The sequence below is a fragment of the Lissotriton vulgaris genome, chromosome 8 (genome assembly GCF_964263255.1).
Source record: "Lissotriton vulgaris chromosome 8, aLisVul1.2, whole genome shotgun sequence".
Classification (NCBI taxonomy): Eukaryota; Metazoa; Chordata; class Amphibia; order Caudata; family Salamandridae; genus Lissotriton; species Lissotriton vulgaris.
Genome location: NC_141696.1, coordinates 1,265,627,528 through 1,265,644,163, shown reverse-complemented (window position 1 = coordinate 1,265,644,163; position 16,636 = coordinate 1,265,627,528). Strand labels below are relative to the sequence as shown.

Below are 16,636 nucleotides of genomic sequence, written 5' to 3'. Positions count from 1 at the left end.
TATGCGGCCAATAGTATCTGGTATAGAGTCTTTAACTGAGCCCCTCAGTAAATACGTGGACCACTTTATCCAGCCATTAGTGGCAGAATTACCGTCCTACATAAAGGACACAACCCATATGATTTCCAGGGTAGAAGGATTAAGTTTTAATAAAGAGACCCAATGGTTAGTATGCATGGATATTGAAGCACTGTATACTAATATCCCCCAGGCGGACACAGTGAAAATGATGGAGGAGATATTGAAAAATGATTTGGGCGATTTGAATGCCCAAAACACCTTTATTTTAGATTGCATTGAAATTATCCTTAAGAACAATATTTTCCTGTTTAAGCAAGACTATTATTGTCAAATCAAGGGCACCAGCATGGGAGCCACCTGTGCTCCCAGCCTCGCCTGCCTTTATGTAGGTAGATTTGAGTCAAAACACGTATATAATGAAGTCTGTCCATATTTCGAAAATGTCAAGACATGGTCTAGATTCATAGACGACATTTTCTTTATATGGGACGGCACCGAGGAGGATCTTGATCATTTCCTGGAATGGATAAACTGTGGTGATCCAAACCTAAAATTCACTTTTAATAAGAGCCAATCAGCTGTGGATTTTTTGGATATTAAGATTTATGAGAAAGACCAAACTTTAAACGTGGAACTATTTGTGAAACCCACGGATAGAAATACCCTGTTACATCACACCAGCTATCATCCGAAATGCCAAAAAGATGGCATACCTTTTAGTCAATTCTTAAGAATTAGACGAAACTGCAGTGACAGAAACAGCTATGAGAAACATGCACAGATTTTAAAAGAAAAACTTGCACTGCGAGGTTACCCCAAACGCTTGATTAAACAAGCCTATAAGCGTGCTAAGTATTATAATCGTGAGAGCCTTTTTGAACCAACTGAGAAATCGAAACAACAGAAGAACAATATAATTATGGTATCCGATTACAATAGTTTTAGCAACAAAGTAAAGAACCTGATAAACAAAAATTGGGGAATATTAAACAAAACAGGAGTCACCCCGCTAGCAAAACCCACTTATGCCTTCCGAAGAAATAGAACTATTAGAAACCAACTAGTGCATACGTACCAAGAACCCAAAAGAAATGGACAGAGGAATGTCCTCAATGGTGCTCCCATTAGAGGAAATCTGCCGTGTGGGTCTTGTACACACTGTAAAGGCATTATAAAAACTGACAAAGTGGAAGTGAATGGCATTTCACATTGGATGAACGAGCACGTAAATTGCCGGACCTCCAATGTGGTATACCTAATCCTTTGTCCCTGTAACAAGTGTTACATAGGAGAAACAGGAAGAGAAATACGCTTAAGGCTGACAGAACATCGATCAGCCATAAGACTCAAGAAGCAAAATGCACCACTAGTCGAACATTGGACCACAGAGAACCACAAACTAGACGATCTAAAGTGGTTTATACTTGAAAAAATCAAAGTCTCTGTGAGAGGTGGAGATGCTAACAAAAAGCGCAAACTGAGAGAACAGTTCTACATGTCAAAATTTAAATCTTATTACCAAGGGCTCAACAACCGTGAAGAGTGGGATAAAATAATCAGATAAGGACCAGGATAAATTGATACAGCTAGGTATTCGATGACAGCTAAGAATTTCCAGAGCTGATAGCCTAACGGGGTCATAAGCTGCAGCTCGAGTTATTGATGTGTTAATGACACAGCACTGTGTAATATATGCCTTGATTGTTTAGACTCAGATACATTAGTCATGTACAAATAGCCATTAAAACGGTATAGACATCTATAATTACAGCAATAGATATCTATTTTTGACAGCAATAATGTATAGGACACATGCCCTTTCTCTTCGCTTTTCCAAAATGAGCGATGTATAAAAATGAACTGTATCTAAATCTGCATTGATAACATCCATGAAATGCATGTATGCCCCTTTTTGTTAAACTGAGATTTACTGCTTTAGAAATGAATACAGAATCACAGTAGAATGCTTTGCATATAGAATGTGAATGTGATTATATTTTTCACAGCATGCGCAGTGTAACATATGAAGGTTAATACTATGTGCAGAAATAATTATTAAAATACCTCCAAGATGGTGCGCATAGAATCGCCGGCACCAGGTAGTGCAACAAATGAAGGTTAATATTATGTGCAGAAATAATTATTAAAAATACCTCCAAGATGGTGCGCATAGAATCGCCGGCACCAGGTATTGTATATAATACATCCCGGTATTACTAGAGGAGCACTAAATGCGATGGTAATCTCGAACCATAATTAATGAAAACCACGGAGCGCGATTAGCTCCGCATAGAATTTGAGCACAAAAGATAAACACATATTTTACTAGCGCAGGTGCACAGGTATATCAAAATGGGCCGTTTTTATTTAATTAGGTTTTGGCTTTTAAATTATCGATCCCGTTTTCTGTAAGTTTATCCTTGTAGTTACGCATTGATAACAAACTACAACGATGGCCGTCGTGAAATCAACAAAGATTTGGCTTCCAATGATTCTAGCCTTTGTATTTGTAGTTGTTGCGCAATGACAACAAACTACAAATATGGCCACCGTGCACCGTGAGCACTTAGCCCTTCCAGTGCACCGGCAGTTTTTATCCGGGATAAGTAAGCGATAATGAAAAAACTACAATAATGGCCGCGATGTTTAAACACCAGACACACTTTAAATCTAATTAATGCCGCCAACATTCAATAATTCAATTAACAACGGTATATATAGTACTCAGTAGCCTCCGTGTGGTTGTCATTTCCAGTGAAGCGGACGCCAACCACACGAAGGGATTACGAGCCAGAATAGAGGTAAGAACGTCCGAAACACCCTGTTAGACGCAGCGGAGTCGAGGGAGGGTAATGAAAGCATTCCCGTTTAGTAGAGGAGCGAGCTCGCAGTGTTAGCGAGATGTCAGGGGTAACTCTTAGAGTAAACACTTAATGTATTTAATTTGTAATGGCAATAGCTTAAACTTTTGTAAATAACTTTTGTGAAGATTATGTTCAGTGTTTTTTATTGTGACGAAAATCCAAGAACAGAAGTGAAATATTAACATCTTTTTGTGATTAGTAATAACGCTGTGGCGGTGCTGAGTGGCGGTGCTGTGGTGGTGTGGTGGTGCTGAGTGATGCTGTGGCGGTGCTGTGGTGGTGCTGAGGGGGTGGGTGGGGGGGTGCCTGAGGGTGAGCGGGTGTCTGAGGGTGAGCGGGTGAGTGAGGGTGAGCGAGTAAGTGAGGGTGAGCGGGTAAGTGAGGGTGAGCGGGTAAGTGAGGGTGAGCGGGTGTCTGAGGGTGAGCGGATAAGTGAGGGTGAGCGGGTAAGTGAGGGTGAGCGGGTGTCTGAGAGTGAGCGGGTGTCTGAGGGTGAGCGGGTAAGTGAGGGTGAGCGGGTGTCTGAGGGTGAGCGGGTAAGTGAGGGTGAGCGGGTAAGTGAGGGAGAGTGGGTGTCTGAGGGTGAGCGGGTGTCTGAGGGTGAGTGGGTAAGGGAGGGTGAGTGGGTAAGTGAGGGTGAGCGGGTAAGTGAGGGTGAGCGGGTGAGTGAGGGTGAGCGGGTAAGTGAGGGTGAGAGGGTGGGTGAGGGTCAGGGGTGCGAGGGTGGGTGAGGGGGTGTGTGAGGGTGCCGAGTGGTGCTGTGGTGGTGCTGAGTGGTGCTGAGTGATAATGTGGTGGTGCTGAGTGATAATGTGGTGGTGCTGAGTGATAATGTGGTGGTGCTGAGGGGGTGAGAGGGTGAGAGGGTGAGTGAGGGTGTGTGAGGGTGGGGGGTGTGAGGGTAAGGGTAAGGGAAGGTTAGGGAGGGTGAGGGGGTGTGTGAGAGGGTGTGGGGGTGTGAGGGTGAGGGTATGTGAGGATGAGGGGGGTGAGGTTGAGGGGGTTTGAGGGTGAGGGGGTTTGCGGGTGAGGGTGTGTGAGAGTGGGGTGTGTGAGGGTGAATGAGGGTGTGTGAGGGTGAGGGGGTGAGAGGGTGTGTGAGGGTGTGTGAGGGTAGGTGAGAGGGTGGGTGGGGGTAAGTGAGGGTGAGAGGGTGGGTGGGGGTAAGTGAGGGTGGGAGAGGGTCAGGGGTGCGAGGGTGTGTGAGGGTGAGAGGGGGTGTAAGGGTGAGAGGGGGTGTGAGGGTGAGTGAGGGTGTTTGAGGGTAAGTGAGGGTTGTGCACAGAGGAGACGAGTAGGGTGAAAAACTGAGCCATTGCTGGGACTTTTCTGGTAAAATACTTGATGAGAACCCAGGCCAGTATAATGCTGTCTTCTGCGTGCAAGTCTGTGAAGTCATGGTGTATTCGGCAGTGGTGCAAGTACGGTGAAAAACGGAGCCATTGCTGGGACTTTTCTGCTCGTAACTCCCAAAAAAAAAACCTCTCGGCATTGCTGTGGCGGGGGAGGGGGGGTGGCGGGGGAGCTGCAGCCTTTGAAGACTGCTGCCTAGCGCTTGTTGTGGTGAAGGTGGCCTTGAGGTAGCGGAGGTGACTGCTGGGTCTCACACCTGGATTCCAGGCACAGGCAGAAGATTCTCTGTTAGAGTTGTGCTGGGCGGAGCATGTTGTTGTTGTGACGGGAGGAGAGCTATTCACTAAAGACGTGGGTGAAGCAGAAGACATGAAGTCCTGGAGAGAAACGGTTGATTGGAAACACACATGCAACAGCGGCTCCCGCATGTGCAGAGGTGCAAATTGATTTTCGCTGCATTTGAAAAGAAAATAATGAGCTTTCCAGTCAAGTGAGGCGTGCTGGATATTTACTGTCTACAGTGTAGATGGAAAGAGAGAAACACAGAAAGAAAATGACCCTCATTTGAAAATATCTAAGACTGAAAGTAAAGGCTAAGCACTGCAATCTGCATGCCTATTGCCGGTGACCGCACATCATCTACATAGTAGATGTATTGTTTGTTATTGCTGCAGTTACACAATATCCAAGATGGGTGTGGTGTGGTTTCCTCATGTGTTCGGGTCAACCATTGCTGAAATGAAATTAATGGAGGTAGGGTCTTGAAGCCTATCTGTAAGCAACTGGTGAAGACCATTTCACAGTCAAAGTGAAACTAGCCATAAACACTGCCCTGGCTCAGCGGTAAAGAGATTCTGAAACATTTACCTCCTCCCTTATTGGATAACGAGTAGGAGGATCCGGAGGAGTATGACGGCGCAATAAAAACCCTCAGTCCCAAATAGGAGAATAAAAAGAAAGAGGTTGCCGAATGGCATACGTTTCGGTGTTTGGGCCAATTACCGGTGAGTTTGGTCTAGCAATGTTTCCTTAACTCTTGGTGGGGGGAGAAGAAACGAGAGACACGGCATCAGAGCATAAAAGGAGACACGGCCGTGAAACAGAAAGTACGGCCGGTCGGCCGGCAGTGAATAATTAGGGAGTGAGAAATGCGCTGGGAGGGCTGCCTTTGATGTGGTAATGCGAGACAGGCAGGCAGGCGGCTGGTGGCATTGTGCATGCGCTTTTTAGGGCTTGCGCAATCACCTAAAAAGCGCACATGCACTCAATGGAATTGCCAGTGTTTAAACTCTGTTTAAGCCACTATAGACCTTCGCCAGCTATGCGCATGCGCATCAGCAGGCGAGCCCTAAAAAGGGCCCCAGCAAAAATAGTCCAGGTGGGGGGAAAAAAGAGCAACCCCAACCAGTTCCACTACGCCACCAATGATGTTAATGCGGTACAGTCACAGCGAAAAGTCATTGTTCTTCATAATCGGTCCGGGCCTGACCCCCGGAGTCCGGGCCCTCAATCCGATCCAGCCAGTTCGCGGCAACCTCAGGATTATCAAAAAACCAAGTCTTCCCGTCATGTTCAATCTGAAGACGGGCAGGAAACATCATCGAGAACTTCATATCTCGGTCCCTCAAACGCTGCTTGAGGGACATAAAGTTCTGCTGCTGTCTCTGTACCATCTGAGTGACGTCCGGGAAAAACAACAGTGAAGCATTCTCATAGGCCAGCGTGTCCGTGGATCTTGCCGTTTGAAGGATAGCGGCACGGTCCCGAAAGTTCAGGACCCGGGCTATTATGGGGCGAGGAGGTGCCCCCTTCTTCGGGCGACCACCGGGAACTCTATGGGCCCTCTCCACTGTAAAAAAGTTACTGAGGCCCTTAGGCTTGAGATGTTGCAGGACGAGTTCCTCGACAAAGAGGTCCGAAGTCAACCCCTCCGACCTCTCTGGCACTCCCAGGATACGGGCGTTATTGCGGCGCGCCCGTCCTTCATATTCATCGAGCTTTCGATCAAATTGAGTCCGGGCCATCTTAAGGTCTTGAACCTCTTTCTGCAGCTCCGACACATCCTCGATGAGACTCGTCGTCTTAATCTCTAAGCCCTTAACTTTCTCCGCCGTTTTAGTCAGGTCAGCCCTTATGAGGCCCACTTCGATCGACACCGAGTCCAGTTTAGTGTCCATCTTACCCAAGGATGATTGGACCCCGGTGATCGCTGCCATTAAGTCTTTCATTGTAGGGTCCTCAACGACCGAGTCGCCATCCCGACCTCCAGTCGGGGTACGTTTCGCATCAACTGGGGACCCCTTGGAGAGGGCGTACTTGTCTATTTTGTTGGTCTGGACCGGACGAGTATTCTTTGCCGATTTCGACTGGGGCTTCTCAGGGTCTCCTCTTGACGCCATTGCCACCACCAATCGGGTCCTGGCAACTTCCTCAGTAGTGCGACCTTAGACCAAGTTAGGTGGACTCAGGACACCCCAGCCACAGCTCTCCCGCGATAAACCAGGATCCGACCGGTCACTTCCGGACCCAGAGGCCGATGTTGTCGCACTCCAGTGCGGACCCCTCCACACTCGGGGTCCCGGCTTCCACGTCCACAGGCCTCAAAGTTTCGGACGACGATAGTCTGTCACCAAAGCGCCCAAACGAACCAGAATTTCTCCTAGTGACTCAGGTGCTGGTCCCCCACCCGATGGTAGGGATGGGGTTCAGGATAATATGCCGGATGGCTGGTCAGGATGTGGCGGCCGGCGGAGCCGAGGCTCAAGCGGCCATCTTGGACACTGGCGCGGCTCCTCCCCCACAAAAAGATGTTAATATTTCACTTCTGTTCTTGGATTTTCGTCACAATAAAATACACTGAACATAATCTTCACAAAAGTTATTTACAAAAGTTTAAGCTATTGCCATTATAAATTACAATAACTTTTATTTAAGTATTAATTATTTTCAAAAATTAAAAGCCATTGTTATTTGTAATATCAATACATCTAAGTCACGTAAATACAAAACATGTTGCATTACAAATGCTATAAGTGTCACATTTGCAAAAGTTAAAAGTATTGGCATTGTAAATGACAAAGCTATTAATTTTACTATTTTCAAAACCAACACATACATATATAAAATTTGTCATTTACAAGACCAACAGCTCAAACGTTCCTAATGCGAGACCTATTGCATTGCAAATGCTTGTTTAAAGAGGGCCTCGAAACGGGTCTCTTTCGGGCTCTGTTTTGAGCCCTGGCACAGGCGGTCCGTTTTTTTCTGCAGTGACCAGTCAGTCTGGAAAAAAGTGCCAGGGCGCAAAACTGCCCGATAGAGACCCCTTTTGGAGATAGCAAGTGCATCGATGTGCGCTGCCCACACTGCTCACTTCTCACTAGGGGAGAAGTTACGGCATGACATCATGCCAGGTGAGCGTTGTAGGCGAAGGGAAATCCTTTAAAGAGTAATTTTCTTTCTGGATTTCCCTTCTCTTTCTGAAACACAAGAGCAGCAACATTGTGGTAGGGTCACCAGGGCTTTAATTGGAAGCTTTTTCACTATTATATGTAACAAGCCATAGTTGCAGCTTATTTATTTTATACGACTAATAACCATTGACAAAGCCAATAGTCCTTACTTGTAGGAATAATATTACTTGTTGTATCACATATCTGGTTGCAATGACAGAAACGGCAAAATATAAGTCGGGGGCACACTATACTAAAAACAGATTTTGTGCGTAAGTGTTTAAAGCCACGCCCCTATTACACTGGCCACGCCCCTCTGAGAGACCCCCCCCCACCCCCCCCCCCCCCCCCCGTTTTTCATCCCACTGAAAGCCCTCTATGTGCCTATCCTTGTTGTCACAGGCCCAAACGTAGTGGCAGAGTATGAAGAGATAAGATGGCATTTACTTCCTATCACGCTCCATTCCATGAGCGATGGTCGAATGTGGGTGTCATGGTGATACAGTTTACAACTATCCACCATACTACTTCCTGTCAGCAATGCTTCATCTTTAACTTTTTGTTGTGCAATAAGCGTGTATGGTTCCCTTTCAAAATCGGTGTTAGTTTTTCCAAATTTGAGTGAAAAAGTTGTAAATGCAGAACTTGGTTCAACAATCACCTCCCTCCAAATGACGCAAAGAAAATGTTCATATTGTTAAATGGCAGCCCAACAGCTACGCCCCCAGACACGCCCCTGGCCGCCCCTCAAGGCCCACCCAATCAAATTAGTGACTACCGGCAATTCTATTTTCTCGTTTATAACACTGTTTAGTAGTGCCCAGTAGAACGTTTATGGGTTCTCTGCATACTAAATGCTCTGTTCTGAATCGTTTGTTCTCGGTTAGTTTTGGATGGGCTTTTATCTTTGTACCTTAAATATACCTATTTTACATACCTGCTCTTATTATTCTGGCTAACGATGCCTCATTTATGTATTCATGCTTCCACATACCACGTTCATTATGAGGAATTGTCAGTGCACACACTTTTGCGCAACGTTCTACCTATGGCAGTTGAATGAGGTCTTTTGCTCAGACCGGCTCGCTCTCTAAACGTGAGTCAATTTTACTGGAATTAAGCTTTGGTAGAAACTTACCAGCTTGCCTGTCATTACCGGTGTACCACGAGCGTCTTACAGTCTGACAGCCTTGTGAAAACGATAGATAACGCCCGAACGATGCATTAATAATAGGACAGATAACCAATGAAAATGAGGACGTCTCCTTCCCAGACGCATCACCTTTTAAATGTGTTTTCCTAACACCTATAATCTGACCTCTTCCTTTTTACTTTCACTTTCCTTTGACTTGCGTTGCTCTCGCGCCTATTCGCTGTGTCAAGTGGGAGGCCCGAGCAAGAGTTTTCATGGGCGTGGCATCCTCGCTGTCACTGGCCCGACTTGAGCCCGGCATGCATTGCGCGAAGCTGTGCCCTGTTCTTGGAGTCATCTCGTTGATGTGATTGTGCGCAGTCGTTGAGCGCGCGGTTCTCTCTTCCCAGCCGTCTTTAAGCCAGGAGCGAGTCCTCCCCTCTCTAGTTTGTAGGGCAGAGATGTAAACGCGCCCTGGCACTGTGACTAGTCAACAGCAGCCCCTGTCTTTTCGTGGGCCGTATGAGCCTGGATTGCCACGCGTGGTACGTGGGCTGATTCAGGAGAATGGCCACCGGCTTCTCGTTCGGGGCCGGTACCGCCACCGCCACCCTGGGGGCCACCACAGGGGGAACCACCTCAGGTGGAGGGGGCTTCTCATTTGGAGCGGCGGCGCCGAGGTAAGGAGATTCGTTGAGTCTGTCATATTTGCCTGTCTTTTGAAGTTAGATAACCTGAGGCTATTCAGAATCCGTGCTGAAGTCCTCGCTCCTTTTTATATGTACCCCCGCCCCTGTTGTAGCCCCGTCTTCGAGAATTGCAGTGCATGGCTAGATTTGTTTTATTAAACTGCAACCTGAAACTTGTGTCCAGTAGTTACGTTAGTGTGATTATTCGGAATTTAAAAACTGGTTGTTCTTTGTCATTTGCTCACCCCTTTCCACTGTACATTTTGATCGTTGAATATCCATGAAACCCCTAGTCGAGTAAGTGACCACATTTAACACGATTCCTTCATTGCCTGAGAGTTTAATAGTGTTGAAATGTTGTGCTCATCTATTTTTTTTAAACGTTAGATATGAAACAATGTAATGAGGTTTGTTTATGTTCATTTTATTGTAGGCTTTTTCATGTTCATCACTATGTCACTTGGAACCTAGTCTCGACCTCAGGTTCCTCGTGTCACATCGTTGCAGGGAGTGTATCTTCAAACATCATGTGTGAAGATGCATCTCTCGTGGTGTGCTTCTCCAGTTGATCCAGCAGCTGTTGTAAACTCACTCAGCGGTTGGATCTTCAGGAGAACGGCAGCACTCCTGTGATCTGCTGGATATAAAGAAAAAATCTACTTTATTTGGATATTCAATTACCTCAGCTTCATTCTTCATTTCAACATTTATTGTTGTTGTATGACTTTATTCGATAGAATGTATCATAAAAGTGTACAAGTTTATACATCAATTTAAAAACAGAAATACATCCCCTTTTTTCCATTGATAGAAAAACAATGTCGCGTTGTCATACATACAGTACAAAAATAGAATTTAAAAAATGTTTTAAAAACCCATTAAAAACACAGATTTTAAACAATTATCACACAATGATAACTATAACAAAGCAGAGGGCATTGCAGGGGCTCCATATTCTGCAACTGATGTGCGTAAAGGAGCTTGGATCTAACCTGCCATGCGCATCCCAGATATTTAGCTGTCCCACATACTACGCTGGGAACAGAGGTGTCTGATGTAAGAATGCGCAATGCCTCCCTATGATGCTTAGTCCCCAAGTTAGAGCACACAGGTTTCAACCATCTCCGTCTCGCCTGGCCATATGCTGGACAGGCGAAGAGGAAGTGGGGGATGGATTCTGTGGGGGAAGCGCAACCAGGGCAACCTCCTTCCCTCTCTCCCAAGGGTTTCCACCCTGCAGTAAAAGCATTCAGAAGTAGTGTGCCAAGCCTGAACTTCAAATACAATGCCCTATCTCTAGGGGATTCAATGAAGTCCAGGAAGGGTTCCAATTTGGAGGAGGGCTTGAAATCTACTTGCTTGGGTGGCGGAGACTGGCTTTCCCAGGCATCTGCTAGCCCAATATCCCCCATCAAATGCTTAAGATTCGAAACCCAGGGTATCTTGCGGCCTGTTTCTATGCGAAGCAATTCGGTCAAGCCGGAAGCATAGTTGCATAGTTCGGGGGTCCTTCTGAGGCGTACCCAGAATAAGAGAGTGCGCAGTCTTGCTATGTCGCTAATTGAGTGTCTACTAAAATTGTGGCGGAGAGGGACCAGAGGAGTCGATGGGGGGAGCGAGACAAGGTCCCTGTAGAACTTGTTTTCTGATTTCGCTAGCTCTGCGATGTTCTCGAACCCACACAATTCCACCCCATACAGGGATGAGGGCAGGGCTTTCCCCTCATATACCTTGATGGCAGGGGCAACAGGTCGGCTGTGTGAGAGGCGCTGATGTCTTGCTATTGCCCCCGACACACGCTTATGATTGAGTAGCATCTTTGACCAGTGAGAATTCCATTTCATCAAGTTGTTGACCCGTACACCCAAATAGTCAAAAGCCTCCACTAATTCTAAAGGGGAGTCATCCAGCTTGATGTAATTTCTAAAGCGCTTGGTTGAGGCCAAGGCCATTAACTTAGTTTTAGTTGTGTTTATACATAGGCCTCTGGTCTTGCAAAACTGACTGAACCGATCCAGCAGTTTTTGTAGGCCATCAGGCTTTTAGAGATCAGGAGGGTGTCGTCTGCAAAAAGCAGCATAGGTGTTTTTTCCCCTGCCACAGTTGGCGCGTTGGCAGGATCCTCCCTCAGGTAGTCCACAACCCCGTTGACAAAAAGGGAAAACAGGGTTAGGGCCAGGACGCACCCCTGGCGTACACCTCTCTCTACCCTAACACTCTCCGTCAAATGGCCTTGTCGGCCCCACCTCACTCTAGCGTAATTCTCCTCGTGCAGACGCACAATCAGATCCAGGATCAGGGGGGGATGCCCAGCTCGGACAGGACCCGCCAAAGCTCGGCACAGGGGAGCAGGTCAAAGGCTGTTCTAAGATCGATGAACGCCAAATAAAGGCTGCCTTTTTCGATCGTTACCGATTTTCCAATATATCATAAAAAGTCTAAAGACCCGGTCCATCGTGCCCACTCCCTGTCTAAATCCTGCCTGAAGATGGGACAAAATCTCATCTTCGTCTATCCAGGACCTCAATCGCGTGAGGAGCACCCTGCCAACCACTTTCTGCACTACGTCGATTAAGCTAATCGGCCTGTAGTTGGCAGGGTCCTCCCTATCCCCCTTCTTGTAGATAGTTACCACCTCGGCACCCCTCCACGAATCTGGAACAGGGTAGCCGTCCACAATGCAATTTAGGACCCGGAGGACAAAGCGGGACCAAAGCTCGCCATCATGGCATAGTAAGTCGCCTGGGAGGCCATCAGGACAATACTTACAATGGCAGATTGAATCTCCTTGAGTTTGAAGGCGTCCCCCTCATTGGGAATCCCTAGGGGGGGCCAGCCATCGCCCTTGCTCTGTTGTCAAATTCCCCTCTTCTCCCCAATACAGGCCTTGAAAATGCTCAAACCATTGGCTACCTGTAATATGGTTTGGGATTAGGGCATCTCCCTTTCTTGTGATAATATTAATAAACTCCCAGAATAGAATTTGAATTTAAAAACATTTATATAGCGCTCTACTACCGTGCGGTTTCTTGGCGCTTTAGGACTGCGAGGGGGGTGGCAGGAGCGGAGGGGGATCAGACCTTGTAGGCTTGGGAAAAGAGCAGAGTTTTAAGACCCTTCAAAACTCTATGTAGGAGGAGGTCATTCGGAGTTCGGTCGGGAGGGAGTTCCAGAACGCAGGAGCGAGAACTGCAAATTTTGTTCCTCCGGCCTTTTTCTTACGGAAACGGGGGATGGTTAGCAGGGCCTGATGGGAGGAGCGGAGCTCTCTGCCAGGTGAGTAGGGTTTGATGGCGGAGCAGATGAACTCCGGGGCGGTGCCCATTTTGGCCTGGAAGGTGGTACAGCCGAGTTTGAACAGGGCACGCTCTTTCACCGGCAGCCAGTGCAGCGCCTGCATTAAGGGGGTAACCCGATGGAATTTGGGCAGGCCGTGGATCAGGCGGGCAGCCTGGTTCTGCACTAGCTGCAAACAGCGAATGGCGTAGGCTGGGGCGCCCTTGTAAATGATGTTGCCATAATCGAGGCGCGAGAGCACCATGGCCATCACTATGATTTTTAACGCAGGCAGAGAGAAGAAGCGAGAGATCTTCCTAATAATAAAACAAGAAGAAACAACTGAGGAAACCTGTGAGTGAACGGAAAGTGAAGAATTGAGGAGAATGCCAAGGGTTTTGACCTTGGGGACAGGAAGCGGAGGGACACCAAGTGAGGAAGGCCAGTGGGAGGGGGACCAGGGACTGCAACCACCTCCAGTCAAGACTAACTCCGTCTTATCTGGATTGAGTTTGAGGTGGTTGCAGTTCATCCAGTCCTGGATGAACAACATGACGGACAATAGAGTGGAGTCCTTCAACTGGGCGGCAGATTTGAGCTCCTGCCAATGCGCTTCTTCCCACGCCCGCTTGGCTTTATCTATGGTCCTATAGTAGGCCTTTCTCGCTAAGGTTATTTTTGACTGATCCTTGGCTCCAATGGCCAAAGATAGTTCCTTTCTCTTTTTCCGACAAAGGGAAGTGTACCACAGGTTCGTCGCTTGCAGAGAGTGTGATTTGCGGCCCCCACTGTCCTTTGTACGGAAAAACTCCCCTATCTTGTCAGTGGTCTCCTGATATATTTCAATAAATGTTGAGTCCTGCGGGGCCAGTGAGGTGGGACTGGGTAGATGTTCAAGCTCTTGGATCTTCAATTCCACTAGATCCTTAATACTTTCCAGGGTCTGGTCCGGTTTAGCGACCATATGCCACTTTAGTCGCCAATTGCAGTTAGATGGTAGAACCTCCCTGGTAGACTGCGATGGTGTAATACCCGTGTCAATAGATAAAGTATCTATGTCTCGGGAGAGTTGCATGGACAGGAGATTGTGATCACTGTCAAGACTCTGGATGACCTCCATATGAATGAGGTCAGCCCAAAGAGACACGTCTAGCAAAATATAATCAATGCCGGGGGGATAGGTGATCTTGTTAAAAGTACACTCCCCACTAGGGTCCGAGCGGTTCCTGACATTTGCTGCTCTTAAATTATGTTCTAAGGCCAAGGCGTTAATTTGTATTGCTCTTTGGGACCATTTCTTTATAGGGGATAAGTTTAGTGTTGGTATAGCCCATTTGGAGTCCTCGTCCCTAGTGCCCCAGATGTCTTCATTGCTCAGGGGCTCGAAGGTGCAGTTGAAGTCACCTGCAACGATGATCCCTGCCTTTTTAGAAATGGCTTAACGCTCCAAATCATGGGCCAATAGAGTGGATATCCCTTCGGCACCTGAAGACCCTCTGACATAAATATTGAATATCTCCAGGTGGGCAGTATCTTTAACCCTGCCAATAGATAGATGTAGGATATCATGAGAGGGGGTATTGCAGTTGGATATCGACCAATTCAGTCTGATGCCAACCCAGATCAGAAGCCCTCCCGAAGGCCGTCCTCTACGCGAACTGATCGCAGGGATATGATATGTAGTATACCCCGGTATATACAGGGGAACCAGGCTCCATGTCTCCTGGAACAATCAGATGTCATATTTGCTGATTAGGTTGTTCCATTCAGGAAGGGCTAGGTTCTTTTGGAGCCCAGCTATGTTCCAGGAGAGTAGCCTGATTACCTTCGTGATGGTAGTGCTATGGGCTACCGGGCTCAACTCTCCCCACCTGGGTGTGTCCAAATTGGCAATTACAGGCTCCCTTATGTCGTTGCGTATTGCACCACCTTGCTCTAATGCGGCCATCCACATGCTTTCTCCTCCCGGGGGGCGGCAAGGGGGAGCAGAAGGGCAATCTACTGGGCACCCCCCCCTCTAGTCAGTCGACTTGGGACAAACCAGAGCATCCCCCTCCCGGACCATTGACCAAGATGGAAACCGACGAATCTGAATGGATGAATGATTGGGGGGGGGGGGGGGGGATGTTCTAAACTCGAGGGCTTCTAAGTTCTCTGCCAGCAAGGGGTAAACAAGCACTGGCGTTGCCAATAGGTCTCGCAGTAGGAAAGTTGGAGCTATTGGTTTTGTAAATGACAAAGCCCTTTATGTTTTTAAAATGAAAACAAAAATAAAAGGCATTGTTATTTGCAATTGTAATAGCTCCAACTTTCCTACTGCGAGACCTATTGGCAACGCCAGTGCTTGTTTTTTTTTTTACTTGTTAGATATTTTGTTTATCAGAGCTATGTGAGCATTTTTACCACTGTACATAAAGGGGCAATGGCCCAGAGGGCTGAAAAAAACAAAAAAATGATGGGTGGAATGCATGATTTAATCTCGGGCACAGGTACTCTGGGATGCATCCTAGCTCATCTTGCTCACTAATACACCTTAGGCAGCAGGCTCCAGCTATACACGAACCAACCGTGGTCCTTTTACAATAGGAACAGCCCAGCTTGAGCTGCCAGCCCAGGTAGACTTGAACAGCAACACAAGCAACCCACGACCAGTATCGGCTGAGATGTTTCTAAGTGCGACTCCATCACTTGTTGTTTGATGCAGTGGTACTAAAATGACCTTTATACTACTCAAATGGCGACTGGCCCCTTGGGAAATTAGAATATTAGACGAGGCGAAGCTGCAAATGTCCTGATTTGCCTATAAATCAATCTCGGCTTCCTAGAGTGAAGAGCTCCTGTCGTCGTCAGCAGCTTCGCGCAGCCTCGCGCGGCACGTCACTGCGCAAGAGGCTCCTGGAAGCCTCCACGTTGCCGTGGAAGCAAAGGCTTTCTACAATTATAGAACTGGAGTGTGTGGGCAGAGGAAACCACTGCAGGATGCGACTGAGCTGCGAAAGGAACACATTTGTGGCCAACAAGTGCTCTAAAGGAATTAAGTAGACGAGTGATTAGGAAAGGGCCAGACAGCAGGAGTGTTTCCCGAAGATAATAGGAAAGACTTTTTGTGGTGTGAACAATTAGGGCATGCTAGATTACATGCAGTTGTGCAGTAAACCCTAACCGTTTGTATGGCCAATGGTTCGGATGACTTCTAGATCGCAGTGGCTGGCACTGACTTTTTGCCTAATAATTTGCTCAGGGTTGATACACAACTTTTACTGGTATCAGTATTTTAAAACCCTTTATGGCCTCTTTGCTTTACCAATATTTTTTTACCGATTCAAATGCCGAGGGAAAAAAAGGCACGACGAGGCGATCGCTGCTGGCACTCAAGTCATTTCCCATACATAGGACATGTAGAGATGCTCGGGCGGGGGGAGCCAAGTAGGAGCTGGCTGCGTTGCTGCGTGGGGCAAGCGACGGGGATCGGGTGAGAGGCGAGGGAACAGGAATGGTGCAGGGAAAGCAAAGGATTTGTTTGGGAGGACGGATGTGGAAATAACACAGAGCGCACAGATGGAGGAAGGACATGTAGAGATGCTCGGGCGGGGGGAGCCAAGTAGGAGCGGGCTGGGTTGCTGCGTGGGGCAAACGACGGGGATCGGGCGAGAGCCGAGGGAGCAGGAATGGTGCGGGGAAAGCAAAGGATTTGTTTGGGAGGACGGATGTGGTAACACAGAGCGCACAGATGGAGGAAGGGGCTGTTCACGGAGGCAACTGCACCACTGAGAGATGGAAAACATTCATTCTCATGGGGTTTAGTTGTTTACTATATATGAGCGTTGGAAGAATGCGACTGAGCCACTC

General features: G+C 47.5%; 2 protein-coding genes across 6 annotated transcripts in view; one reads left to right on the top strand and one right to left on the bottom strand.

Annotated features, from left to right (window-relative positions):
- The window catches only part of MTMR6 (myotubularin related protein 6), a 439,692-nt gene extending 430,680 nt beyond the window's left edge, over positions 1-9,012 (bottom strand). Inside the window, exon 1 of the mRNA XM_086935180.1 lies at positions 8,829-9,012. The gene's annotated coding sequence lies outside the window, so the exon portion shown is untranslated. The remainder of the gene's footprint in view (positions 1-8,828) is intronic.
- Positions 9,013-9,147: 135 nt separating this feature from the next.
- NUP58 (nucleoporin 58) overlaps positions 9,148-16,636 on the top strand; it is a 504,014-nt gene continuing 496,525 nt past the window's right edge. For 2 of the 5 annotated variants that reach the window (XM_086935186.1, XM_086935185.1), the window contains exon 1: positions 9,150-9,502. In XM_086935186.1, the coding sequence (XP_086791312.1) occupies positions 9,390-9,502 (113 nt within the window). In that variant the 5' untranslated portion in view covers positions 9,150-9,389. Of the gene's footprint in view, positions 9,503-16,636 lie in introns of all 5 variants that reach the window. The other 3 variants (XR_015299350.1, XM_086935187.1, XM_086935184.1) reach the window with 2 other exon arrangements.